We start from the raw sequence: 26999 nt of genomic DNA, 5'->3' as shown, positions 1-26999 counted from the left end.
CCACGAAGGACCAATCAGGAGCCATACAGGAAGCACGTCTGACCCCAAACAACAACAGTCTGTATTCTCGCCGGTTGAGGTGCGCTGCTAAGAGCATAAACACCTCAAACGAAAGCCAACGTGTCTGATAGTACTTATAAAAACAAAAATGTTCTGCTCTTAATTTGTAGAAAAGACATGAAAGCATAAAGATTTTTATTTTTATATTATTTTTTAGAAAGAGAGACGATCTCTCCCGACACTGGGCAAGGTGTTCGCCCCGGAGGTGGGGACGGGACCCTTGTTTCTGAAAAATGGCAGTGTCCCTCACCGGAGCTTGCAGGAACATAGCTCTCTCCACCTGCTTCCTGTCTTTTTGTTTCGGAAATGTGCTCTGCCTTGAGTTCACAGTCGCAGAGAAGGAAGAATGGTACACGGCATTCATCAACATAACATATCAAGACCCTGTCACCTCCGAACTCAAAACCGATAAATCCGAGTGTGGTCGCTATGGCGAACACTCCCCAAAGAAGGAAGCCCGCGGACTTGTTTTATTACCTACCTTCTTTCGGGACAGACAAGGATGTCACATTAATGTAAAATTCCCCATCGCCTCCCAGAACATCGCCTGGGTGGCGTTGATCGCTGCGGGGAATTGTACGTTTCGGGAGAAAATCAGCAATGCTGCAAGTCGCAATGCATCCGCAGTTGTCATTTACAATGTGGGCTCCAACAACCCAAACGACACGATAACCATGCCGCACCAAGGTGAGAAGCTTCCAGACGAGCGTCACCATGTTATGTTTTTTTGTTATGTTATTTGTTTATTTATTTTTTACTAGTAGTACATTGTTAACTACTAGTTAACGATGTTTGTCTGTGGCAGGGGATGTTTGTCTGTGGAAGTTTGTCCGTGGCAGGGGATGCTTTGCCTCCATTGCTTCTCTTTTTTCATTAAACAGATATCTGGTTTTGATGTAGCTCCCGTGAGATGATCGATATCACAGCCCTTGGCTGAGGAGTAGTTGTGGCGAGGGGTGGGAATAATGAGGTAGCGAAGGAGGAATGGAACGCTACATCATGGCGGAGATGTGGTTATATAGTTGTACATTTATGGGTAGTGAAAATGGGTGCAGTAAGACAATGTTAGCCACACACATCAAGTATCAGATTTAAATCGGGAGAGGAATCAAAGAAGAGAATCATGTGATCAGAAGCATGAAAGGGGGAAACAGTGAAGTACAGGCACCTTCAACGAAAGGAAGGGAAGATTGCATGAAAGAAGGGTTAGGCAAACGCTCAACACCTAACGAGGTGCAGTTTCATGGAGCTTTCTCCACATCTGTCTTTAGGAATTAATATTGAGTTCGTTAATATGAATTACAATTCAATTATTAATCTTAAAGCTATTTAAATACAGATTTTGATGTCTAAAGTAAAAAAAAAAAAGCCTGGTCTTTATTGTGTGAAAAGACTGCCATGTCTAACTTTTTCTTGGCTTGTTTCCCTGTTTACCGTGTGGTATTTGAGTGTGTCACTAACAATCTATTATGTCATAACCTTTATAATCTGCCAAAAACACAAGAGCCAGCAAAAGGGATATCTCCATATTGGCTATATTGTCGTTTTCATTGCCAAATCTTTGCCAACAGTACATTTTAAAACATCACTTCTTTGACTTGTTAAGCCACAGCCTGCCTGTGTGGGTATTATGGTCTTAGACAGGGCTATTTTTATCTTCTCTGGCTGCGTCACAGTGGGCAGCAGTAGATGTCCTGAGTTTACGGCTTAAGGATATCCTAAATAGTAAATACCATATTGCAACATTGGAATTTATTTTCTAATTGTTTGGCTTTAGGATTGCGTTACAGACATGGGTTTTAGTAGGCTACTTGTAAGGCTTTTTTATTCCTGCTATAGTGTATTCATTTATTCTGTGTCCACTGTTTTCCCTTTGCATCAATTTGCTTAAAGCCGTGGCTGGGTTTTCAGGTGAACGGAAAACTCACTTAGTTTGGGTCATGAACTTAAGTCGAGTTTAGAAGAGGCTAGTTATCGTACTCGTAACCAAATGCATTGATAAACCTATACATTTACTTTATATCCCAGGGAGGCTGGCATGTTAGGGGCTCCTATTATTTGATCCAAACAGAGCATCTTCAGATGGAAGGCTCAATCCTAGCGATGGTGTTGAAGTAGCTCTAGGCACAGAGGCCTCACCATGCAGTATTAAGGGGGCCCCTCAGGGCCACATGTCCGGCACCTGCCTAGGAAGCACTGCTGCTGGGTGAAGCCTGAAGACTCAATCCACCCAGCCTTAGAGGGATGGCTGTGGGGATCTGGACCAAAAAGGACTGCGACAGCCACTCATGTTGAGGGCGAATTGAACTAGTAGCAATACAGACATCTTATCTGAACTTATACAGTCACGCTGATTGTCGTGGAAATATAAGCCGTAGCTATATACAACAATAAACCAATTATATAAACCTTGTTTGAATAATAAGTATTGATTTGCATTCTCCTCGGACCTAGGGAAGTCTCCCTTCCACTCTCTAATTGAAAGGTGGTAAAGGTAGTTTGCATTTGCATTGCCACTGTGGCCACAGACTCGAATACTGAGGTCACTCCAATCTACTGACTTCTTTGCTTTGTAGATTCCTTTAACTGTTTTGCAGCCTTGCAGAAATGACAGATTCCTCTAAAGTGTATAGCCCATACCTTGGTCTCTGCCGCCATGAATTACTTCAGCTATGACCAATAGGAAACTGTCAACTATGGTCAATGACCCTCACCTTTGTTACCTGTGTTGTTACTGCCCTTGATTTGAATTTCCCTATAAGAATCATGTAAACCAACTGTCTCATTGAATATGTTCTTGGGAAATCGCTCCCTGTACCTTCCAGAAATCATGCTCTGAAATTACTAACTTGCAAAAAATCTAAGTTTTTTTTTTTGTTAACTAGACTCAACCCTAATGAATAGAAATTGAAAATTCGACATAATTTGGTTTTGTCAATTTAAAGCAAAGTATAGCTCTCACCACTGGGTCTAAAAGAGTGCCAATGGCCTTGGAAGAAATGCTTACCGTTAAAGCAGTGTTTAAATGTGGTCGATAGTGTGTAAATGTGGGCGAGAGTGTTTAAATGTGGGCGAGAGTGTTTAAATGTGGTCGATAGTGTTTAAATGTGGTCGATAGGGTTTACATGTTTAAATGTGGTCGATAGTGTTTAATTGTGGTCGATAGTGTTTAATTGTGGTCGATAGGGTTTACATGTTTAAATGTGGTCGATAGTGTTTATATATGGTCGATAGGGTTTACATGTGGTCCTAAGTGTTTAAATGTGGTCCATAGTGTTTAAATGTGGGCGATAGTGTTTAAATGTGGGCGATAGTGTTTAAATGTGGTCGATAGGGTTTAAGTGTGGTCCATAGTGTTTAAATGTGGGTGATAGTGTTTAAATGTGGGCGATAGTGTTTACATGTGGTCGATAGGGTTTACATGTGGTCCATAGTGTTTAAATATGGTCGATAGTGTTTAAATGTGGTCGATAGTGTTTACATGTGGTCGATATTGTTTAAATGTGATCGACAGTGTTTAAATATGGTCGATAGTGTTTAAATATGTTCTATTCCCTCACTCTCCACCTCATCCCTAACTCTCCACCTCAAGCTGGTGTGTAGTGAACGTTCTGGCACCGATTGGCTGCCGTGCATCACCCAAGTGGGTGCTACATATTGGTGGTGGTTAGTGAGGTCCCCACTTCACTTTAGGCGTCTTTGAGTGTTATTAATTATTATTATTCTTCATGTTTAACCTTTTGAATGATGACTATATGCTCTGTAAGGTGACCTTGGGTGTCTTGAAAGGCGCCTCTAAATTAAATGTATTATTATTATTATTATTAAAGCTACCTATAGATGGAGGAAAAAATGAATTGTCTGTAGCGGGAATCTTTGCTTCCAAAATACTTCAGCAGGTTGACGGAAAAATCGAAGCCCAGAACATCAATGTTATTTGAGTGGAAGGAAATACAGTATGACCTACATAGGGCTCTATAGTGAATGAGCCAGTAGTCAATATGCATCAGCTGTTCTGTTCAAACCTGAACCCCAACGACAATCCATAATTTAAACCGCACAAAATATAAAAACAGTTAGCAAAAGAATGAAGACATCGTATCACAATATTTACAGAATCCCAAATACGTACTATGTCTGCACTCTACGACGCACTCTGCTATAATGCACTCCGCTGATTCCTGTCCCTGGAGCTAACGTGGGGAGACGGGTGCATTTGACTCCTCCAGGCACCGGAGACATAATCGCTGTGATGATCCCGGAGCCAAAGGGGCAGGACATTGTGGCGTTGCTGGAGCAGAGGGTCATGGTCATGATGGACATCACGGTGGGGACGCGGAACCTGCAGAAGTACGTGAGCAGAACCTCGGTGGTGTTTGTGTCCATCTCCTTTATCGTCCTCATGACCATCTCCCTGGCCTGGCTCGTCTTCTACTACATCCAGAGGTTCCGCTACGTCAACGCGCGCGACCGCAACCAGGTAGGGCTTCATGGATGTCTTCTGATCAGATTAAGAACATTGTATTGTCTTTCCACAGTGAGACAAAATGCTATCTTTGGTGTGGCCCACATTAAAACCTGAAACACAATATTCAAATAGGGTAGATGTAAAAAAAAAAAAACACAAAATGTGAGGTGGCTGTTTGCGGAATCATACATTTTTGAAGTAAACATTAACAGTGACGCAGTGGTGAGTTAGAAGTGATGATATGCGTCATCTACACAGGAAAGATTCCTTGTCTTCCAATCAGAGAGCTTCTGTGTTTACATGCTACTGAGCATGCTCACCGACTTGTTTGTGCGTGTGATGGTGGAAGATGGTGGCTGCGATAAAGGCAGTGTGATAGCTCTGAATTCTTAGTGCAGAACCACATTTCAATAGAGGGGGGATACAGTGTTATGAACCCATTGGAAAGCCGCCGAAGCATTGAAGGAACTGAGCACTGTGTTCAGTTCCTTCAATGCTTGGGCCGCTTTCCAATCAGTAATTAATAAAACCTGGACGTGGTTTTGTTTGCACTTAGATGCCTTTCAGTCTGGAATTCCATGAGCATGCACATTGGCCGGCGAACGCAGAATTTAAATTTATGGATTTCCTTCGTCCGCACTATTGGTTAAAGCAACCTAGCCAGGGTTGTTGTATGCGCTGACCTGAGCTGGACTAAACAAAGATACAGCTATGGGAGCTGCTAAACAATCGTTTGGAATACTATAGATGTCTAGAACGACTCGGAACGAGTCTACACCACACATGGCCTATTTATACGTTGACATAGACAATGTCAGCAATTAACCTTGGGTCTTAGCAGACCGGCCAAATTCTTTAATATAAGCATCAGAATGTGACATATGCGATTTAAGGCAAAAGTCATGATTTTTGGGTCTATTTTTTAATCCTCACTTGTTCTCACCTTTTTGTTTCTTGCATCATATCTCATATCATCATATCTTGCATCATATGAACATCTTTCTTGTTCATTTTGATCTTTCAGAGGCGCCTGGGAGATGCAGCCAAAAAGGCCATCAGCAGGTTAGAAGTGCGAACCATCAAGAAAGGGGACAAGGTTCGTGCTGTTTGATTGTTTCTCCGTCACATGTATGAACCCAATGACTTGTGGAAAAACACCAAAACTCCTAGTTTCCTTGCCTGTTGTTTTTCTTACCAGAACTTATGAGAATATCTTTTTCTGTCTTCTTGTTAGGTTATCTCCAAGGCTTTTTTGGTAGGGCAAAACATTGTGAATCCTTCCACGCAGAAATTACTTCATTGCGGTTTTTTTAATTCAGATCTCTGGTTTTGATTAGCCAGGGTTCTCCAGAACAGCTGTTTTAATTTTAAGGAATACTGTTCTAGTGATTCAACAAATGTAATATTTGAATATGGGAAAGATAACACAGTCATGGCAGGTTATATACAATAGCCAACAAATGCGTAATCCTTATGGATTCCAATCATTAATCACAATGGGATAAGATAAGCAATGTGTGCATTTGTAAAGTGCTGCAGTACTAATACAAATGTGTGGTAGCTATAATGGGCCTTCGGTTCGAAGCAGTTCACCGTTTACCTTTTGAACTGAGTTTATGCCAATGTCTGTTTATGGAAAATTACATTTAGGACTTTGACATCGAATACCAGTGAGAAATCCAGCTCTTTGGACTTTGGAACATGTCCTTGTGCAGACCTCTAAATAAATACCCGGCAGCCAAACAGTCCCCAGTACTATGCAATGTAAGCAACATGGCTACATAATAGTTTAAGCTTAGCCTGTTGCCTTTTAATGTATATAACCCATCACATCTTCATGTTGTTGGGGATGGTTGTAGTTGTATCTTATCTTATCTTATTCTACCTGCAATATCAAATACAATTAAGAAGGACTTCCTATATTCTTTTCCCTACTGTGCAGGAAATAGATTCAGAGTTTGACAGCTGCGCAGTTTGCATTGAAAGTTACAAGCCCAACGACGTTGTAAGGATCTTACCGTGCAGGTAAAACACTGGCTCTCCTCATTTGGTTAGTCAAACTCCTTGCATGTTATTTTTCATACAATTCATTTGAGACTCTTCCTTCGGTGCATTAAATGTAGTTTGGCATCAGAATCAATGATTTTTTTGTTTTATTTGGTTGATCCAGGCATCTGTTCCATAAACACTGCATTGACCCGTGGCTGCAGGACCAGAGAACTTGCCCCATGTGCAAAACCAACATCCTCAAGGCACTGGGCATTATGGTACGGCCACACAGCCCTCTCCTCACAACGATCGTAGAATGTGCTACTTTTAGAATGTAATCCTATTATAAGAGGGACTTAACACCCGGCCTCGGTCTGGGTTAGTGACAGAAAGGTTAAGGCGGAGAGTACGTGCAGCTGAAGGTAGTTCAGGAAGAGGAAGTCGCATCTCTCCCAGAGGAGCTCAAAGGAGCTTGGAGAGGATCAAGGCGAGGTGGTTCTTGTGTTCAGGGAGCACTGGAGGGATGGCATGTCCCAGCTAGCCTGGGAACGCCTAGGGATCTCCGAAAGAGATCCTGGTCGGCTTTACCTGCCCTTTAAGAACCCCTCAAGCAAAGAGATCGATGGATAGGCTGGGCTACCCTTGATGGATAAGCTAGGCTATCCTTTCTGTTGATGGATATGCTAGGGCTAGGCTACCCTTGATGGAGAGGCTAGCCGCTAGGCTACCCTTGATGGATAGGCTAGGCTACCCTTGATGTATAAGCTAGGCGTACCTTTTCAGACGATGGATATGCTAGGCTACCCGTAATGGATAAGCTAGGCTATCCTTTCTGTTGATGGATCGGCTACGCTACCCTTGATGGATAAGCTAGGATATTTTTTCTGTTGATGGATATGCTAGGATACCGGTGGTGGATAGGCTAGGCTGCCTTTGATGTATAAGCTAGGCGTACCTTTTCAGACGATGGATATGCTAGGCTACCCGTAATGGATAAGCTAGGCTATCCTTTCTGTTGATGGATCTGCTTCGCTACCCTTGATGGATAAGCTAGGATATTTTTTCTGTTGATGGATATGCTAGGATACCGGTGGTGGATAGGCTAGGCTGCCTTTGATGTATAAGCTAGGCGTACCTTTTCAGACGATGGATATGCTAGGCTACCCGTAATGGATAAGCTAGGCTATCCTTTCTGTTGATGGATCTGCTTCGCTACCCTTGATGGATAAGCTAGGATATTTTTTCTGTTGATGGATATGCTAGGATACCGGTGGTGGATAGACTAGGCTGCCTTTGATGGATAAGCTAGGCTATCCTTGATGAATAAGCTAGGCTACTCTTGATGGATAAGCTAGGCTATCCTTTAATGGGTAGGCTACCTTTCATGGATAAGCTAGGCTATCCTTTCTGTTGATGGATATGATATGCTACCCTTGATGGATAAGCTAGGCTATCCTTTCTGTTGATGGATATGCTAGGCTACCCGTGATGCATAGGCTAGGCTGCCTTTGATGGATAAGCTAGGCTATCCTTGATGAATAAGCTAGGCTACCCTTGAGGGATAGGCTAGGCTACCCTTGAGGGATAGGCTAGGCTACCCTAGATGGATAGGGTAGCCGCTAAGCTACCCTTGATGGATAGGCTAGGCTACCCTTGATGGATCATAGGCTAGGCTCCCCTAGATGGATAGGCTGGCCGCTAGGCTACCCTTGATGGATCATAGGCTAGGCTCCCCTAGATGGATAGGCTGGCCGCTAGGCTACCCTTGCTGAACAAGCTAGGCTACCCTTTCCATTCAGAAACCGCAGCATAGTGCTGCAGACTAACCCCCCAGTCTTCTTTCAGCCCAGTGAAGATGGCTCGGACGAGATACCCCCAGAGTACGAGGCTTCCATCGGGCCCACCAACGCAATCACCGGGGCGAGCGAGATGACGGTGAACGAGAGCTCGGTGGTGCTGGACCCAGTAGCAGGGTCCATCAGCCTGCAGCAGCTCTCTGACCAGGATGACTGGGTACCTCCTGCACCGGAGCACGGACCAGACTGTACTGGTGGTGAGTCAGTCCTCCACCATGACCTGAATCCATGGGATTTGATTAATTGGCAGCCACAGATTAGATGAGGTGTGTGTGTGTGTGTGTGTGTGTGTGTGTGTGTGTGTGTGTGTGTGTGTGTGTGTGTGTGTGTGTGTGTGTGTGTGTGTGTGTGTGTGTGTGTGTGTGTGTGTGTGTGTGTGTGTGTGTGTGTGTGTGTGTGTGTGTGTGTTCTTCACAGGCCTGACATAAGCATTGCGCCCAATCCACTGCATCTTCACCATATCCTCCCTCTCCCTCAGACCCCCCCCCACTGAGCAGCGGCCCGGACCCCCCCAGAATGGGGGCCCGCGCGGGGGACGAGGAGCAGCCTGCGGAGCCCCAACCGCTGGGGCAGAACTCTTTGGTGGATTGCCACTCTGTGTCACCGGATTAATGGGATCCCATTGATAGTTTGGACGTTGGTGACCGAGGAGAACAGACGACCCGCGTGTTACTTTCTGTTCTTCTTCTTTGTTGTGGACGAACACACCGCTGCTGGCCCTTGTGATGACTGATGTCACAGTCAACGGATGTGGAGAAGAGAGGGAGGACTGTCCCTCTGTTATTGTATTGTGTCTGTTGATGGGCCAACCACCTCCCCCCTCCTCCCTACTGTTGATGGGACGGGCCTTAAGAGTTTTAAGGGACATCAGATGTGTGGGGGAGGGCTTCCTTATTCCAATACGTTTCAGTTGTCCCTTTTTGTTGTTTACGTTGTGTTTTTTTTCTGCATTATATGTGCCTTATGTGAATCGTTTTTTACTGCAAACACATTTCAGAATGTATTCTCTATATGACATGCATTCATAGGGTACATCACAACAGCGTTGAACATGTGTCAAAGTGTCTGGTATGTTCTCCTACCAGTGAAATCCTTTTAAAATGCCCTTAGGGATAACGTTTAAATAACCAGCATGTTTGTAGATTTTGTTCAAGTTTTTGTTTACCTCAAAGAAAATGATAGGTCCAATATTTTTCGCTGTTTACGCCGTTATGTCAGGTGTATGTGTACACGTATAAACGTAGTTCGATAGCCAACGAAATGTTAAACTAAGAGCGGAAGTTGGTGTTTATATTTGCCTAGCAAATTACTATAGGAACACGCTTCTCACTCAACTTTTATTTTTATAATGTATGCACATTTTATGATAAATAGGACTGTATATAGCACATTTGTACCTCCTGTCATTGGGTCTTATGTTTTTATCAGTCGAACTGCACCTATTGAATTTTTTTATCCATTTGTCCTTTGCTTTCTGAAACCCTATGAAGTGTGGTGTGAATGACGGATAAGTCAAGCTGTCCTCACCGGTTGACAATCATGACTAGTCCCTCTAGTGCATTTGTAAAAAGGAGGTCCCTAACTGCCCGTTGTCTTACTGTGGCTGGTTTACCAAGAAAAGCCACACATCGAATGGCTATGGGCTGTTTGGGTGCTCACTGTAGCATAATGAAACGGTATATGTGCCAAACATGTAGGTTATTATTAACATGACTGTTAACAATCTCATAGAGAGATAACCACTAGGATGTCTACATTACAGTTGTCTTGTCTGTGTGTCTGAATTAGAAATATGTTCAATCTATGGCATAAAAATGGTGTATATTTTGTTATGCAAAGTTTATTTTTTTAAGAAAGTTACTACTGTTTACAAAAGCCCACCTTTTTTTGTTGCATTTACTGGGTGAATTTTGGAAGATTTCTACATCAGATGAGTTTCAGGTTAAAAAGACATTCGGATTTATCAGTACCTTAATTATAATACTCATCAACCCATTAATGTAAGATAAGGAAAATCCTATAAACACATTTGATATTAGGTTACTTATGAAACCCCCTGGGAGATATTACCAGGAGACTTGCTGTCTTTTAAAAAGGCATTGGTTATTGGTGGACTACGTGCTCCATTATGTCAGGATAGAAACAGTACGACTACTCGTTTATCGGACACTTCCATCCTAAACGAAATTCATCCAAGTCTCCAAAAGCAGATTTTCCTTAGGAGCAGGTAGGAGTTTGGAATCCTGCTCACAGGCGCCCATCCAACCCAACACACATCGGGGATTCGACCCAGCCACTACATTTTAATTCCAGATACAGTTGTCTGTGTACAGGTCTAATTTCTACAAGATTAACAATTTGGTCAGATTGCTTGTTGAATTAAGATTAAAAAGAACACTTTAATTTTCTCTTTTCAAATCACAGCATTCAGGAGACTCGGACGACTACTACAACAGTTTTTGAAACAATTGTGTTTGTAAGAGGAAAAATTCACTGCTGCATGGCCTTTATAGCATGGCATCAATATAATCATCTGGAAAACATCTTGTTGCCTTTATCTTGAGCTCTATTGTCAACCATGATGTGGATTATCATTTCTGACCTTACAGTTCCAATGGCAAATGTTTGTTTAGTTGCAATGATAAATCATGAGCAGCTGGTCTTGTATCATAGGTTTAATATTTGTATGCTCTGTTACGATGGATTTACGTTAAGTAGGGTGAATGTCTCTTGGTTTTCCTACATTATAGTTCACATCCTGTAATTAGGAAAAGGAAATTGTTGATTTAAACAAACCACCAACAAACTATATTTTAGAATATGTTTCATCTGTGTTTTCCTTTGTCCTGTCTATGTTAGGGTTTTTTAGTTGGTATACTATATTTTTATATACACCTTTCACAAATGCACTTTATTATTCCAAAAGATGAGAAAGGGAGTATGCTTTTGACTCCTGTAAGTCTTACTTGTGCAGTTTTATGAGGGCTATTGTATCAGAAATGGCGCTGGAACAAACTGTTCCTTTCTGAATGTATGATTCTGTAGAATTTGGGGAGTTGATGCGTTCACCAGATATAGTGTGCCCTACAACATTAATTGCTATTTTGTGATATGCTTAACTATGTTGCATGAGTTTGTATACATAACCGTTAAGGAGCCTACAAGAAAAGTAAACATTCCTCAGAATTTAACCCATTTTTTTGTTTTTTTCCCTACATGAAAATCCCCCCTACAACTAGGTAAGTATCCGTTTCCGACATTCTGGTTTGGTAAACAGTGATACTAACTGATTCTTTATTGCCTTATGGTCGATTAATGACATCTAGTGGTAAAAAGATGTTTAGCCCTACAACATTACTAGGGCGTGTAGTTTCCATCCACTTTCTGTGTGGAACTGCAACAGACTTCTTTGCTAACAACAGTTACTATCGCAACAATTTGTAAGTCGCTTTGGACAAAAACCTCAGCTGATGTAATGTAACAAGCAAACATTAAGTTTGAAACATTATGCAAGGATATTATTTTTATTGACATATAAAAGAACAGTCATAGTGTTTCCCATTTTAAATAGATACCAGCTGAAATTAATTTAGAATATACTGTCATAAAAAAGATTGTACAGAATTGTGAATGATTTCAAATATTAACTTCCGTTGAAGATAAAGAAAGACCCGAGGTCCATCCAGAATCATTGAGGTAGAGCCACCAACATAGATTGATCAAAAAAAAAACATAAAAGTCAGACGTGTTAAAAAAAAATAAAAAAGTCAACGCTCAACGTCTGCCTCTGTGCCATTGTATATAAATCAACAGTGCAAATTGATTCCTCTGGGCATCCAATCAGAGATGAGCACAGCTCCGGACAACTAGCCGCCTCTGAGGAACAACCTCTGGCAGTGGGCCGAGGAGACAGTGGCGTTCAGGATGGGGGTCTTGGTGAACTCCACCACGCAGGGTCCCGTGGTACAGGGGGACGCCTCCAGCTCCAGGACCGTAACGTTGTTTGGGTCCGCCGTGCTGAGGACGCTGGCCGGCACAAAGAGGGTCACCTGGGGTCCCCGGGAGGGCCAGTAGCGCCCCAGGTTGACGCCGTTAATCCAGACCTGGCCCTAAAATGACAAGACACCAAAACAAGAGTCAAATATTGGGCCATTGTTTTGGTTTGGAATTACATAACTCGCTACATTGAGGGGAAAGCGATCGGTGTGTGTTCTGCATTTCTGAGTCAGAATTGTATATATATTTGATTGTTTTGTAACATCCAGGAAAGGAAACGAACATTCTGTTCCTTCTCAAACTTACTTTGTGTAATTATGTAATATAAAAAGTCTAGGCCATATTAATAAACCGTTTTACAATGCCACGTGCCTTAATCCAGCCCGGGAACTGAACGTAGGTGTCCTGGGGCAGGTTTGGGATGGCGTCAGGGATCAGGAAGCTTCCCCTGTAGAAGGCTGGCAGGGAGAAGCTGGTTGGCTGGCTGGAGCCTGGCACCTTGGTCTGTTGTAGGAGCCCCTTGCTGACTGCCTCATCGATATTCAGACTGTACATGGTCCAGCCACTCAGCACATCTTTGCCTAATGTCAAGTTGGACACCAAGCCCTGTGTCGTTTATTTTGTTGAGAACACAAAATCCATTAAACCCAAATTACAACATCATCCCTCTCTCTCGCTCTCTCTCTCTCTCTCGATCTCTCTCTCTCTCTCATTAACAATATGCAATCATATTATATCCAAGCAGACAGGTAAGAAAGACGTTATGTTTGGAGGGAGGAAAGTAGTTTCCGCTGACCTTTATTAATATATATGTATACTTTTACTTTTGTATTTTATATTGATGGGCCTTGAAGTTCACATTTGTTTCCAACATCATATTTGGGTGCCTTCCACTATTTTTGACCAGATACATTATGAAATTAATCAACGGCTGGGGAATAAATCCTGAAAAAGTAAGCCTCATGAAATGCATAAAAATGTAAAGTTCCTTTATTGCCAGTGTCTCACTGGCTCATGTTGCAACAACAGGGCAAAATGATTGCTCCTGGCATTGCTAACGCCCCCCAGTCTACTCTGAAACACTCCTTGCTCGGCCGACTGAAAACAGTAAGCTGCTCTCCCAGCATAGGACGCTAACCTTTTCTTATTTATACATAACTGGCACATTACATTACGTTTGGGGATCTCCTTATTAATGTTTACCTCAATCATATATTGATGTATTTTGCGTTTTCACATCTGAATATTACACACTTAAATATCAGAATAACCCTTGTGGGAATGTCATTTACTCATTGGCTCAATTGAGCCCAAACAAGATGGATGCAACACATTTATTTCAGTAGGTTGAACCTGGTTTCACTGATATGAGTTCTGTGTTATCGGGGCCTTTCATTTGCTTTTGCTTAGCCTGTAAGCTTGTGACCTGCTGACCAAGTTCTCCCGCCCACTGTACCGCCACATTTTGGCATCCCCTGATCGTCCGTTGCAACCATGATACCTCAAGAGACCAACCTTGAAGTCGTTCATGCCCCTTCCATAGTTGATGCGGCCCATGTTCTCGACCAACAAGTCAACCTGATCTCCAGAGCTTCCTGTTATGTTGATAGTCAACACTTTGTCCCTCTCCAGGACTCCCATTGGCACCTGAGAGGAAGCCAGAACCTTAGCAAATCTAAAATTCCACCACAAAGGACTTTGCCATTACTTGCTAATGCACCACAGCATCCTATAATCAGTTCTTAAAAATGACACGTCAAGAAACTCACCCCATCGACTGACACGTACGCCCGATCGTGAACTCCATTCAGTGGGGAGGAAAGGGGAGTTGGTGAGCTGCAGTTAACCGGGAGCTTGGTCCTGTAGAGGACAAACCCAAAGGCCTGTGGCCGGGGAATCAAACATGGAAACAGAGGTTAACAAAATTCTGTGATGATGAAATGTATATTTCATTCTTTGAAGTAAAAGTAGTAGGTGTATAGAATTATGCAGCAATTGGGTTATTGATTGTAACAAACTGAAATTGTATAACAGCAATTCAGTTTTGGAAACACACTTTCTCCGAAAGAGAAATGACCTACCTTAAGTTTTCAAAAAGGGAAACTACCTCAAAAACATAGATGTGGGATTATACACTTTAAATTTATGGACAACATATTATACAACATTTCTGCCAAGTCAGTTTCTCTATATGCCACTAAATTCTACACACTGGACCTTTTAAAATAAAAGGCATTGGACATGAAAATGCAGATGGTCCTAATTATTCAAAGGTGAATTATCGACGAGCGGTACCTGATTTAATTCAATGAAGCTCATTGGATGTATGCTTTTCACCGGTCCCGAGAATGACAGTATTTCCAAGGCACTCATGACTGTCTGGACCTGAGGGAGTATACATTTTGTTTTTGCTGTTTTTTTTTTATAAACTATAAATTCAGTCTAAAGAATACCTCTCACCAGTAGTAATAGATCATATGTAATTGGTTTAAAGTGAACCCAGTACAACCTTTGTCATCTGAACAGCCCCATAAGCGTATTTTGGAGTGGATGGAGGGATTGGCCCTTCTGGTATCTTCCGATACTGTTTAGGGGAGGATCCAAACAGGTTAACCAGATAAACACGTATTTTATAATGGCTGCCTCTTATAATAGGTGACGCATGTAGTTGTAGTCACATGTGAAGTAGCTGCCATATTCGTTTTCAACCTTGACAGAAACATAATAATGTTTTATTATTTGAACTGACGGGTTCATTTTCCTACCATTTTAATAACTTCTCTAATGGCAAAGTACTTGTCAGTGAGGTCACCGGCCTCTGTGAGCGGGGCATCGTAGTCATAACTGGTGGGCTGTGGGGCGTACGGGTTATTCGCACCTACACATACAAGCAACACGTTTCACAAACAAACCGAGAAAACATCCGTCCCTACAAAACTATCCAGCAAAAAGAAGCCACTTACCGTTCCAGTATCCAAAATTAGTCCCCCCGATAAACATGTATCTGGAAGTATAACCACGACAACCACATCACTGGCTATTCCACAGACTTACATTTGTATGCATTGACTGCCCGCCCCCCCAGAAGTCAGAGAAACTCACAAGTTAACATTGGCGCTCAGGGCCAAGATCTCATTGAGAGACTTGGCCAAAACGGCTGTTGAAACGGTGGAGTGGTGGCTCCCCCAGTGGTCCAGCCACCCAGTGTAAAACTCTGAGTTCACCTGTAACACAGGAGACCAGTCTGGTTGGATGTTGCCCCGGCGATTCTAAAGGGAGTGAAACAACGGTGGGAGATACACACCAGCGGTCCACGGGGTTCCACATGTCTCTGGGCAGCGAATGCAGCACTGACGTTACCGCCTTGGGAAAACAAACACAACACAGGCCACGGCTGATTCCCTCACCTCACACCGAGACGTCATGTGAGGGACCAGTGCTTCGATCCTCTGGCTGTAACCAAATGACGAGTCAACATAGAGGTGGACCAGAGGGTTTCTGTGTAATGTCATGTGGTTACCTGGACCAAAGTCCACAGTCGCATAAAGACCCTGTATGGAGCCGCACTTGAGGTACCCAAGACCCGCGCCATCAGTGGTGAACAGCACCGCCTCCTCCCCCAGGTGTCCCCGGAATAACTTGGACAGGTGACGCATGTAGTTGTAGTCACATGTGAAGTAGCTGCCATATTCGTTTTCAACCTTGACAGAAAGGGAACATTGCTAGAGGTAAATTCCGCAGCCAGTGTTTTGCAGTGGACTACTCGGCCAACAAATCTTAAAACGGTTTTGAAATAAAGTATAAAAAGCTGAAGGGTTACAAATGTCTGTTCATGGGACTTGCCTGGACGGATATAATCGGCCCTCCGTTCTGATATAGGAAAGGTTTCATCATCGGTAGCAACTTTCCCATCCATGTGTCCACCGCTGCAATGTAATCTGCAGAGGAATTATGCAACATGCATTACAGAATGTAACCCAAGGAATACTTCAGTCCTTTTATATCTTTTAATAGTTACTCTTTCTACCTACCCGGGTCTAAAGAGCGCAGCACTATGTCTTTCTTCATGAGAAGCCAGGCAGGCAAGCCACCCTACAAGACATCAATATGTATTAAATAAAAACAAACTTAATAACTCAGGCATTTCCTTTGTTGTGTATCTGGGTGTGGGTGGGTGTGGCGATGACATTAAGGAGAAAAGTATTTCACCATATCCCACTCTGCGCATATGTAGGGCCCAGGCCGCAGAATAACCAGTAAACCGATGTCTTGGGCCAGCTGAAGAAAGTGCTCCAGGTCTCTGTCTCCATTGAAAATGTACTGACTTGGAGACGGCTCGTGGAAGTTCCAGGGAACATATCTTTTAGGAGAATGAAGAGTGTCAGTATTGTTCACATTAGGCTTTCAAAATATAAGGATTGGAGGCTGGACACTCAGGTTGCCTGCTATTCATCACAATAACATTTGAAGCAAGATCTTTAAAAACCCGGGGGGACAAAGCACTTTTCGGCCACAAACAAATGTCCCTAATCTCCCCATAAGTACATATTATCTTGATCTAGGAAGTTGGAAGCACAGTCAACTTGTACATTGATGAGCCTAATCGGTCACATTCCCGCCAATGAATAATGAGGTACACGTACGTCTGAATGGTATTTAGTCCAGCCATGTACATCTTCAGCAGGCGGTCCTTCCAGTACACTCTGGGAATCCGGCTGTAGTGGATGCTCCCAGATATGTAGCGGAATTCCTCGCCATCCTTGCGAAAGCAGTAATTTTTGTAGTCTATGCTAAATGACCGCAGTGCCCCAACCTGATGGGACAGAAATGGAAAGCACTTCATCTGAAATCCTTTAAAAATCATTTGTAAATATAACAATTTTGGACCATTATCTGAATCAGGAAGCACGTGCAACATATCGGGTCGATTTCAGTGTTCTCTCTGTTTATCTTCTGTGTGACAAAAGATGACCATGATATTAATCAGCGAAGGTGTATAGCTAAGCTTGAGATAAGAATAAAGAAAAAAAAGGAGGAATGCATCAAGTGAAGAAGGTTAAGTCTGTCTCCTAATTACACAGCGCCTGTCAAATTTATACATACATTGGACATGCAACGAATGTGATATGCAACGAATACGGTACATGTACCGTATTCGTTGCATATCACATTTTTATTGCGTAAGTTTTAAGGGCAAAGGATGGCATCTCATGTGACACCAATGATTTGCCAATATACTGGTATAGGTACCAAGCAATGTAGAATGGTTGCATAATGTATTACAGCAGTCACCGTTATATTGTCAGTGATAATATTTATATATAACAGTAGAAATATATATTTTTAATAAAGCCTAGGTGAAATCCTGGTGACGATTGGGCCTCATTACAAGGAAATAACTGATGATGCAATATAAATAATATGTGAACAGATGCTCGTCCTGTGTCTCCATTTCTTGACAACACGCACACACCTTATATTACATGGAATGATCTCCTAGTCATAATTTTGATTGCATTAATTGTCATTGCATTTTGCAAAACCCGAACTGCAAAATCGAGGAAGCTAAGGACGATCAATTGCTACTTACTGAATTTCCCAGGAGCACCAGTACAACGGCGCCGATACGAAGGAAAGAAGACAGTATCATGTTTTACTTCGTTTTAACTGACTCTTACGATAGCAGTGTTTTAGATGGACAGAGTCGCCGGTCCCCTGTGAGTCCGACAAAGACTGAATGAGTTGCGGACTAGTTATCGTGTGACGTCACGACGTGGTTGTTGTGATTACTCGATAAATCGAGTATTGTTCGATAGAGGGCATTCGATTATCGCGCTGATACGTAGTACTTCCAGAGAATGTCTAATATGAGGAGAACTGGCACTCGCGGGTTATTTCCGGGTTTCTGGACTGGTTGCAGTAATAATCTTTGACCACGCGGGGCGCTCGTAGGCGAGTCCAGAATGAATGGGAGCCAACGGCGTTTTACCCTCAGAATCCACTTTTCTCACGATGTAATTTTTTGTCAAGTAATTTGAAAGTTGCTATCAAAGGGTGGGGCTAAAATAATAAACTCAGCTGAATATTGCATTTTTTAAGGTCACGTATCTGTTCTAAAAAGGTGTTCAAAAAATGCGATGACGTCACACTGTCAGAGGTACTGCTTTACGTCTGGTACTTCCGCATTCGGTGATTACTCAATCTTTGTGCACTGTCACATCCGGTGAATCACTCATCACTCTGGCGAACCGATGGTGGACAGGTGTGAGCATAGATATATATATTCATTTATACAATTTATAGTTAATATATATTTCTATGGGTGTGAGTACCAGATGTGTTCGGCTGCCAGATCGGCTCGGGGTCCTGCGCTTACAAATGACGTATCGACACACCGGACAAAACCCGGAAGGGTTGTTTATAAATGGTGCTCAATTTATGATATGTCCATGACATGTGCTCAATCAGTTTTGGCTTTGATTTCATTGAACTCCTCAATCGGCCGTGGGATCAAAACATGATGTTTTCATGGATTTACATTGAGCTGTATGTGTGTATGTGAATTGCAGTGTATGTGTTTGGATACACACACGGGCACACACACTGACATATTTGTATATTATATATTTTTTTATTCATGTGGCCTGCAGTGGCGATATCGCACTGGTGTATTCCCACAGGCTCTGAAAACAACAGTCATCAAGCCATATCTCCACTCCTCTCGACGGGAAGGGGGGGGGGGGGGGGAGAATGCCATCTGAAAAAAGCAGAGGTGTGCAGATGTATTTATCTTGAGACCTTCAACTTCATGCAATTAGTCTCGTCAGGGATTTGTATCCATATTTACAACTTAAATGTACCTATGATCTTGGACGGCAGATGTCATCACAGTACCCCCCGTCGTAGCTGTCGGAATATATTCCTTCCAGTTTGTCTCTTTTCCATGTACCAATATATCCTAAAACAGAAAAAAAAAAATGAAATCATAGTCTAACCACACACTTTGCATGCGGTCTATACAGGTATGACCTTAACACTTCATGTACTGACACATACGATTAGGGACTTGGAGTAGCAACAGTTGAGTGGAGGGCTACCTCGAGAACAACTTATGGGATTCTGGAATTTATGTTATCACCTCCCGTTCCAGTAGTCCGTCTGTTTATAAAGAGGAATGGGTGTTTTGTCAAGCAAGTAGAGAGTGGCTAAGTGATACTTGAGTTATACTACGGCAACAAGATGCCGTTGCCTCCCATAAAACGTTGCTGCTTAAAGTCCCTATTATCGAAGGTAAGAACCTGTGCAGACTTTGTAGAGCCGACCACATGCCATGCAGGTCCCAATACTGTACATGGTGTAGAACTCTGCTCTGTAGTTGGCGGATACTCTGTCTACACCATGTAGTGACGCCTGCTGTGACAAACAAAGTGTAAAATGAAAGAGCACATTTATTTTTATGGAGCAGTAAAAACATGCATAGACCCCACAGGACATGACGTTATTATATTAAACTAGGATATTGTACACTGATGCACTCACTGTTGAGCCACAGAAAATGTGCCTGTCTTTTGAACCTGTCAGTGGACACTATGTTCCTGAAGGTGGAACACACCAGAGCCAGAGTTGAGTAAGCTTCATCTCCCTCTTGGAGTACCACCTCAGTGAGGATGTCAGAAAGCACTGGCTTTGGCAACTGTAAAATATATGTCAGGCAAGATCAAGAACATTTCATAGATAACACAACAACAACACAGTTTCAAACGCAATGGGGCATTTAAAGCTTTTTTGCATAAGGCTACAGCAATTTCAATATCGAAAATTATATGTAAAGTATGACAAAGCAAATAACAAGTTGTTATTTGTTGCAATTTAATGAGGTTACAGGAGACAGATTAAAATACTTCTACAGAATGTCTAAATTTAAAATAAATCCATCTCAATTCAGTCTCATAACTCACCTTTCACGAAGTCCAAAAACCTACCCATTTCTTAACGTCCTCTCGCATTCTTGCCCAGTGGTAGGATGCCTTTATTTTTTCCATTGTCCTGCGCCTCCCTTGATGACCTCCAGTGCCCAGGTTGTCATGGCACTCCCGGAGGACATCACGAGCCCACTCATTAGTGCACACCACCAATCTTGCTTTGTTTTTGTGCCTATAATACAACTCCTCATTTGATGCAGCGGGAAAAAAAACCTTCATTTTAGAGCTGCCCTGAATAAGAGTTTTCCATTTAGAATATTCCCTCTAATTTCTTTTGTATAACAACATTACTAGTAAAACCAACAAGTTTTTAGTCTACTATTAGGGGGCAGCCCTACTTCATTTATGAATGTGTATGTACAATCTGTGGTTAGGTAACATTATGACAACAAGTAGCTTCAGGAAATCTAGTGAAATTGCCAAGTTACAAATAAAGGTTAAATACAAGCAAATGTTTTGGGCAGTACTTGGAAGAAAAAAGCAAAGGAATAGTGCCAATACAGAATACTTCCGATAAACTGGCTCAAATGTGCATTTGCGTTTGACACACTGTGACTTACCTACTTTCAGAAGGTAGGTCTTTGAGACCCTCCTAATGTTGGCCTTCCTGCTCTCGGGTTTGGGGCGGTTGTTGTTAAACTGTGGTATGTTTTTAGATTGAGGTAATGCTTGACTTCAGTATAAAACGCTTCCATTTCTGTGAAAATAAATAATAATAAACAAAGACAGTTTTCGGAATTAAGGCCAGAAAAGAATTAATTCCATGGTATTAGGGAAAGGGTAATTATCACCTACAAAAGAATATCTTAGTATTGAATGCAAAATAACAAGGCATATTTATACATGGCATTATAGGACCAGTTTAATATAAAACACAATTGTATGCAATATATAAGTAGGGGGTCCCCACGCCATCTCTCCATCAGTTCGGTGCCCTTGGCCTGGAAAACGTTGAAGACCCCTGCCCTGGTATATAGCATCTAACCGCGTTTTCTGATTACAGTTAAATGTAACAGTAAACTGACAACATCGCTAATTAACACCAAAACTGCAAATTAACCACACGGAGATAATCATGGCAACCGGTCAAACAAACGTTCTTTTTGCAATGATTCTGCGTGCGCATCCACTGTGATGATAAACAAATAATCCCATGGAAGAGTTGTTGCATCGATTTGTGATCGCTAGGTGGCGGTGGTATCGTGTTCTTGAATAACTTACGTAACACCGAAGAAGAGTTAACCAAGCAACGGATGCAGGAACCGGAAACACGCTCCTAACACACGTGTGTCTACGTCCGTGGTGTGGAAACAGTCGAGTGTACTTGTAACAGTTTGTAATTTATCTTTCTTTATATAAATAGCACACTGAAGCAGTGCACGAAGTTTTCGGGTCAACATGAAAACCCCGGGAGAGTGTGTTACGACTGAAATGTCAGAGCCCGAGTTAACAGAAGAGCCCGAAAGCACGCAGGACGTGGATAAAGTTACACGGACTCGTAGCGGACGCAGGGTCCGCACGCCAGCCCTCTTGGCCGACTCTCAGGTCCCTAGTCCAGCAAAGCCCTCCACACGCAGGACGAGGAAATCTGTTATTTCTTTGGATAAAGGAGATTCGGAGGAAGGACACACCATGACGAGTATATCAGAGGCGCCCGTAGGAGAGTCTACAGATTCCCCCATGATGCTTGAAAACGAGTCCAATAAATCAGAAGGACGTATAGAAACGGTCCCTAGTACGTTGGAAACGGCCCCCGTACACCCCGGTGAAAAGCCCCAGGAGGCGGCTCTATTTGTCCCGGGAACGAAACAGACCACGGCATCACAGATACCTCTGGGGAAACCGAAATCGGGTCGAGTATGGAAGGACCGGAATAAACAAAGGTTGGTTGTCGCTTTAACGTCGATAACACCCTGTGAACCATGCATATGTCATCAAGCGTTGTCTCCAAACCGGGTCTTTGTTTTGACCATTTATAATTTGTACAGGTTCTCTGCAGTGGTCAGGGATAAGCCCCTGCGTACTTCTTGGGGGAAAAAGATGGCAGCCAAACAAGAGCAGCAGTTGGTCAAAAAGTTCTCCCTTCAACTTAAACAAGACAAAGCCAAAGAGAAAGAGGTAGGCATTCGCCAAATTAAATTAAATCCTTGCTATGGAGGAAAACGATCATCACTCATTTATTACAATCATTTCCCTAATAGGACAAGAGGAAACGGACGGAGGAGACATTGAAACGACGTGCTGAGAATGAGCGCAAGTCAGAGATTGTTCAAGTGGTAAGTTGATCGTTCTTTTGCACAGGCAAAGAGTGAAATAGGCAAATTATTATGTGTCACGTTCGGGGCCAATAGCCGTGGAACTGACAAATCTGTGAGCTCGTGTTTAATTGGCTCCGGCATATGCCTGCCCCCCTTCCTGTCCTGTCAGATCTTCAGAAGACTCGACTTTGGTCGGACCAATCAAAAACGTGCAGGTTTAATTCGATTACTGTACAGAGAAGGGTCTTTTGTGGCCGTCATTGAGGCAACATAAACAACAAAGATGGATGCTGCAGATGTGTCCCACACAACGTGGCTTTGATTGATTGTGTATGAATCCAAGTGCATCCATATGTGTTTTGGTCTGCTCCCATTGATATTGCCCCATGGAAATCCCAAATAATTACTCGGAGGTTCCAGACTAATTCACATTTACAATGTCAGAAAACCTGAAAAGTCTGAAACCAATTATACTAAAACTAATGATTATCTACAGCCATCTCTCCAGTATCATATCATAAAATCCATACCCCAACCAATACATGTTTTTAATTGGGTCTCAAGCCCATTGTGGGTGTTTGAAGCTCCGTTTGCTGCTATTGCGCCATACTGTTACAACCATGGATGACTGGGGATGAAACGACACGTCTTTTTAACCTCTATCCTCTCCTCATGGTGGAATCGGTTTTTGACATGACAGAAGCCGGAATATTTAGTTGGAAACATACATTTAAGTAATTATCTGTTTGAACCTACAAATCAAGAGGGAGACCATGTTGGAGTACTGCACTCAAACCCTGTGCCTTAACAACCAGGGCTATATTGTTTAAAATCAACAAAGTTGTTTTGCGGTACATACAGGAGTACCTTAGCCTGGTTCTACCAGACTCTCGTACTTCACTTCATTTCATTTGTACAGAGAGTCTGGACCTAATCAATTGACAAACGTTAACTCACTTGAAGGCGGGTGTCTGTTGAAGTTTAAAATGATTAGATCTGCCCAGTGCCACTCTGGATCTGCCATAACCAATCGCTAACATTTGGTTGTGACGTATGTCATGCGCCGGGAATCACGCGCAGGTTGTACACAAACCAAACACCTTGCACGTCTGCACGAAAATGTCCGTCAACGACAGCTGCAGGTTTTGTTCGTCGAATTTAATTTATCAGGGGAAAATTGCACATTGTAAATCAATATTTTATAGTAAGGCAAACTCAAACTGGTGCACGACTTTATCGTCATTGTTCTCAGACACGCCCTCTGTTCGCTGATTGGGCGCACGCTGTGGCGGCACCAGAAAACCAAATTACATACAGCAGGTCCAGACCTAGTACTGAAGGGAAATTCAAATTGAGCGCAAGTACTTAGGCGGGCGGAGCCAGGCTAGGAGTACCTAGGGTACTTCCAAGAAACCGGTTCCACACTGGAAAGGGTTTTTTAAATGACATAAGGTCTCATTTATAAAGCGTGGGATCCTTACTAAAAGTGTGCGCCAAATTTTTTTCAGACTTATAAAACCCTGCGTACGCACACCTCTAAGCAATCTTTGCTTTATAAATCACAGAGTACCTACAAGTGTGCGAAGCTGAATCAGTTTCACGTTCCGCCCTGTACACGCCCCTTTTTAACCATAAATGGTCAATGCAAACGACCACATGAATGCGATCTGTATGGAGTTAGAATCATGCCAAACCCCCACACACACGCAAAACGTGTTTTACTCACGCACAACGATTCGCACACACACAAAACGTGTTTTACTCACACGCAACATTTCACACACATGCGCAGTGTGGTTTGCAAATACAAAACATCATTCACAAACGAATGCATTTTGCTTCAGAAACAAATACAGTATGTTTTACACATACAAAGAAACATATTTCTTCAATTACAAAAAATATCCTCCAAGTACAAACTAATTACTTTCAAGTACAAAAAGAAATCCTTCAAGTACACAAAACAATTCTACAAGTACGGAACACTGAAAGTTGCGCGTGGATCTGAAGACATTTGCGCGTGGATCAACAAGGCGGAAAATTAGTGCCAAAAGTCACGTGACAAACAAATGTCCTGTGATTCACACTACACAACAGCAGGTGGCGCTGTTGAGTCCGTTTAAGGCCGCCAGGACGATCTTTTTTCTCCCCAAAATCTTTATTTGATGCAGGCCAACCGTGTGTGGATTCTATGGAAAGCCAAGAAGGCCACTAACTGGCCCTAGAATGGCGCGGTAAAAGTGCTATTCTGCATGGAAACCGTACGGAATCTGTGCGGTTTGGCAGGAACAGCGCCACCTGCTGTTGTGTAGTGTGAACCACAGGACATTTGTTTGTCACGTGACTTTTGGCACTAACTTTCCGCCTTGCTGATCCACGCGCAAATGCCTTCAGATCCACGCGCATCTTTCAGTGTTCCGTACTTGTAGAATTGTTTTGTGTACTTGTCGGAATTATGTATTATGTCTTGTCGGAAACAATGGCAGAAGGCCTGAGAAAAGCAAAAAAGCAACTTTTCACGGAGGTTGAAGTGGAACTTGGTTTTCCACACTTGGGACTCCAAAGCCATGTTTGTGTACACGTGTTCATAAGGGGAACATGGTGGGCTAGTTTTGGTTTATATTTTTGAGGGGCAGTATCTTCCGAAACTGCAATACAAAGTGCGTGATACAAAATTGTTTCAACCAATTTCTTTTTAATCACACAGATCCGGAATACATCAAAGATAAAGAGGATGAAGAAGAAACAGCTGAGGAAAGTTGAGAAGAGGGATACATTGGCCATCCTGCAGAAGACCCAAAATGAGAAGACTAAGGGTCAGCGTAGCCGGAAAGAAAAAGTTGTTGATAAATAATGCGGTAGCCAAAAATCTGTGCTCCGTCAGTAACTTCTATTTCATTGATGCTGTTCTTTTTTTGATAAAATGAAGCTTATATTTCAGTGCATTTATCTAAATACATTAAAAAAATGCTCAATAAGAAATGTGGTTTTGCAGCTTAATGGAAATGCTCCATACATCTCAAAGATAAATAGTGGGCTTGGAACTCTGACGTATACCTACACAACTGACAATTGTTTGGGTGTGTTTGTATCACTGTAAATAAGAAGATATTTGCGCACTTTTGAAAGAACGACTCATGTAGTCCTTTAGGTGTGGTCGAAGTCCAGCTCTGTTAATCGTCATCAGAGGCTTCCTATTCTGAACGAAATGTGTAGTGGGATGGATGGAGGGGAATGCTAGTTACAATATGTAGTTAGTGACTAGAACACTAACTTTAAAGGTTTTCTGTGAAGTAATTTGCTTATTTAGGTAGCAAAAGTCAGCGTTTCCTAACTTTAGTTTTCTCAATTCTAGATAATAGCTCAATGTTGAATGAATGTGATAATTTAGCTGCATTCGTCCAATGTTATAGCCATTTTTTCCATTTACACGTAATCCTATCACTCGTCAGCACTGTGGTTTGTGAATTATAACTAGCTGCCTAGTTTAATGAGGCCCTGTCCACACGAAGCCGATTTCATGGCGAAACCGCAAAGGTCTTGTACGGTTCGGCCTTCCGTCCACACGAAGCCGGCGAATCCGCTGACCGAAACCGCAAACTTCTGAAACCACCCTCGGAGGTGGTTTCAAATCTACCCGGTTTCGTTTTGGATTCGAGTGGACGCCTGAAACCGTAAACCATGACGTCATCGCCCCACCCCTCGACCCTCTAGCCAATGACTGTTAAGCCCGCGGAGTCTCAGAACTCAACAAGGATTTCTGTAGCAGAAGCAGCGCCCCTTATGGGCCTGGAATGTGTACTACAGCGTTTCTACAGATCTACCCGGTTTCGCTTGACTCCGTCTTTACGGAGATACTGCGAAACCGGATAGATCGAAACCGTAACGGTTTCGCCTGTTTCGGCTTCGTGTGGACGGGGCCTGAGTTGGCTAGCAAAGTGAAAGTCTATCTAAAGGCAGATTGCCTGTTATTTATTTTTCTCCATAGAGGTTATGATTAAAAGCCTTAAAGTCGCTACATACACAAAGGCTAACAATATATGACACTTGAATTGATAAAAAAAAGTTAGTTTGTAGATGAGTAGTTCCTTACAGAGCATTGTACCTTTAGCCTTTTCTTCCGTTTTCCAAATTCCCTTTTGCCCCGAATCATATGTTTTATGGTCACAACTAGCCCGATGGTTGATTGGCTTGGTCCCAGGCTAAAAACTTTATAATTATTTTACCAAAAAAGTAAACCAAGATAATCAATGGAAAATTTTCAAAGCTTCATCCACTTGTGCTAATGAGTTTATCTTCGGTATAATGTATTGGAAACGAGCAAGGTCTAAAACCACCACTTTATGATTTCGGCCAAAGCTCCACTCATGAAGTTCTGCTATAAAGTAGT

The 26999-nt window shown here is 42.6% G+C and overlaps 3 protein-coding genes and 1 long non-coding RNA gene across 5 annotated transcripts; 2 read left to right on the top strand and 2 right to left on the bottom strand.

The window, feature by feature from the left end:
• Nucleotides 1-26: 26 nt before the first annotated feature.
• Nucleotides 27-10205, top strand: LOC132454333 (RING finger protein 150-like). The gene is made up of 7 exons (XM_060047625.1): nucleotides 27-747; nucleotides 4290-4540; nucleotides 5553-5624; nucleotides 6471-6553; nucleotides 6699-6795; nucleotides 8363-8570; nucleotides 8852-10205. Exons 1-7 carry the CDS (start codon nucleotides 294-296, stop codon nucleotides 8983-8985), a joined length of 1299 nt encoding a protein of 432 aa, XP_059903608.1. The 5' UTR covers nucleotides 27-293; the 3' UTR covers nucleotides 8986-10205.
• Nucleotides 10206-12142: 1937 nt separating this feature from the next.
• On the bottom strand, nucleotides 12143-18171 carry glb1 (galactosidase, beta 1). Its single transcript, XM_060047634.1, has 16 exons — nucleotides 17960-18171; nucleotides 17013-17182; nucleotides 16579-16729; nucleotides 16401-16461; nucleotides 16213-16307; nucleotides 15890-16070; nucleotides 15674-15732; nucleotides 15472-15593; nucleotides 15333-15373; nucleotides 15135-15247; nucleotides 14879-14953; nucleotides 14665-14754; nucleotides 14139-14252; nucleotides 13885-14016; nucleotides 12742-12975; nucleotides 12143-12482 (listed from the first exon to the last, which is right to left on the bottom strand). Exons 1-16 carry the CDS (start codon nucleotides 18017-18019, stop codon nucleotides 12240-12242), a joined length of 1941 nt encoding a protein of 646 aa, XP_059903617.1. The 5' UTR covers nucleotides 18020-18171; the 3' UTR covers nucleotides 12143-12239.
• Nucleotides 18172-18867: 696 nt separating this feature from the next.
• LOC132453689 (uncharacterized) lies at nucleotides 18868-20901 on the bottom strand. 2 transcript variants are annotated; one of them, XR_009524777.1, is made up of 4 exons: nucleotides 20328-20901; nucleotides 19909-20062; nucleotides 19668-19782; nucleotides 18868-19327 (listed from the first exon to the last, which is right to left on the bottom strand). It is a non-coding gene; the product is annotated as an uncharacterized LOC132453689 (long non-coding RNA). The 2 variants fall into 2 exon arrangements; XR_009524776.1 differs by having other exon boundaries at nucleotides 18868-19782; nucleotides 20328-20722.
• Nucleotides 20902-21523: 622 nt separating this feature from the next.
• ccdc86 (coiled-coil domain containing 86) lies at nucleotides 21524-25591 on the top strand. The gene is made up of 4 exons (XM_060046307.1): nucleotides 21524-22234; nucleotides 22340-22469; nucleotides 22553-22627; nucleotides 25317-25591. The coding sequence occupies exons 1-4, from the start codon at nucleotides 21750-21752 to the stop codon at nucleotides 25461-25463; spliced, it is 837 nt and encodes a 278-aa protein (XP_059902290.1). The 5' UTR covers nucleotides 21524-21749; the 3' UTR covers nucleotides 25464-25591.
• The last annotated feature ends 1408 nt before the right edge of the window (nucleotides 25592-26999 follow it).

The sequence above is a fragment of the Gadus macrocephalus genome, chromosome 3 (genome assembly GCF_031168955.1).
Source record: "Gadus macrocephalus chromosome 3, ASM3116895v1".
NCBI classification, from domain to species: Eukaryota; Metazoa; Chordata; class Actinopteri; order Gadiformes; family Gadidae; genus Gadus; species Gadus macrocephalus.
Note: the sequence above shows the minus strand (reverse complement) of the source record. Positions and strands in the feature narration are given on the sequence as shown.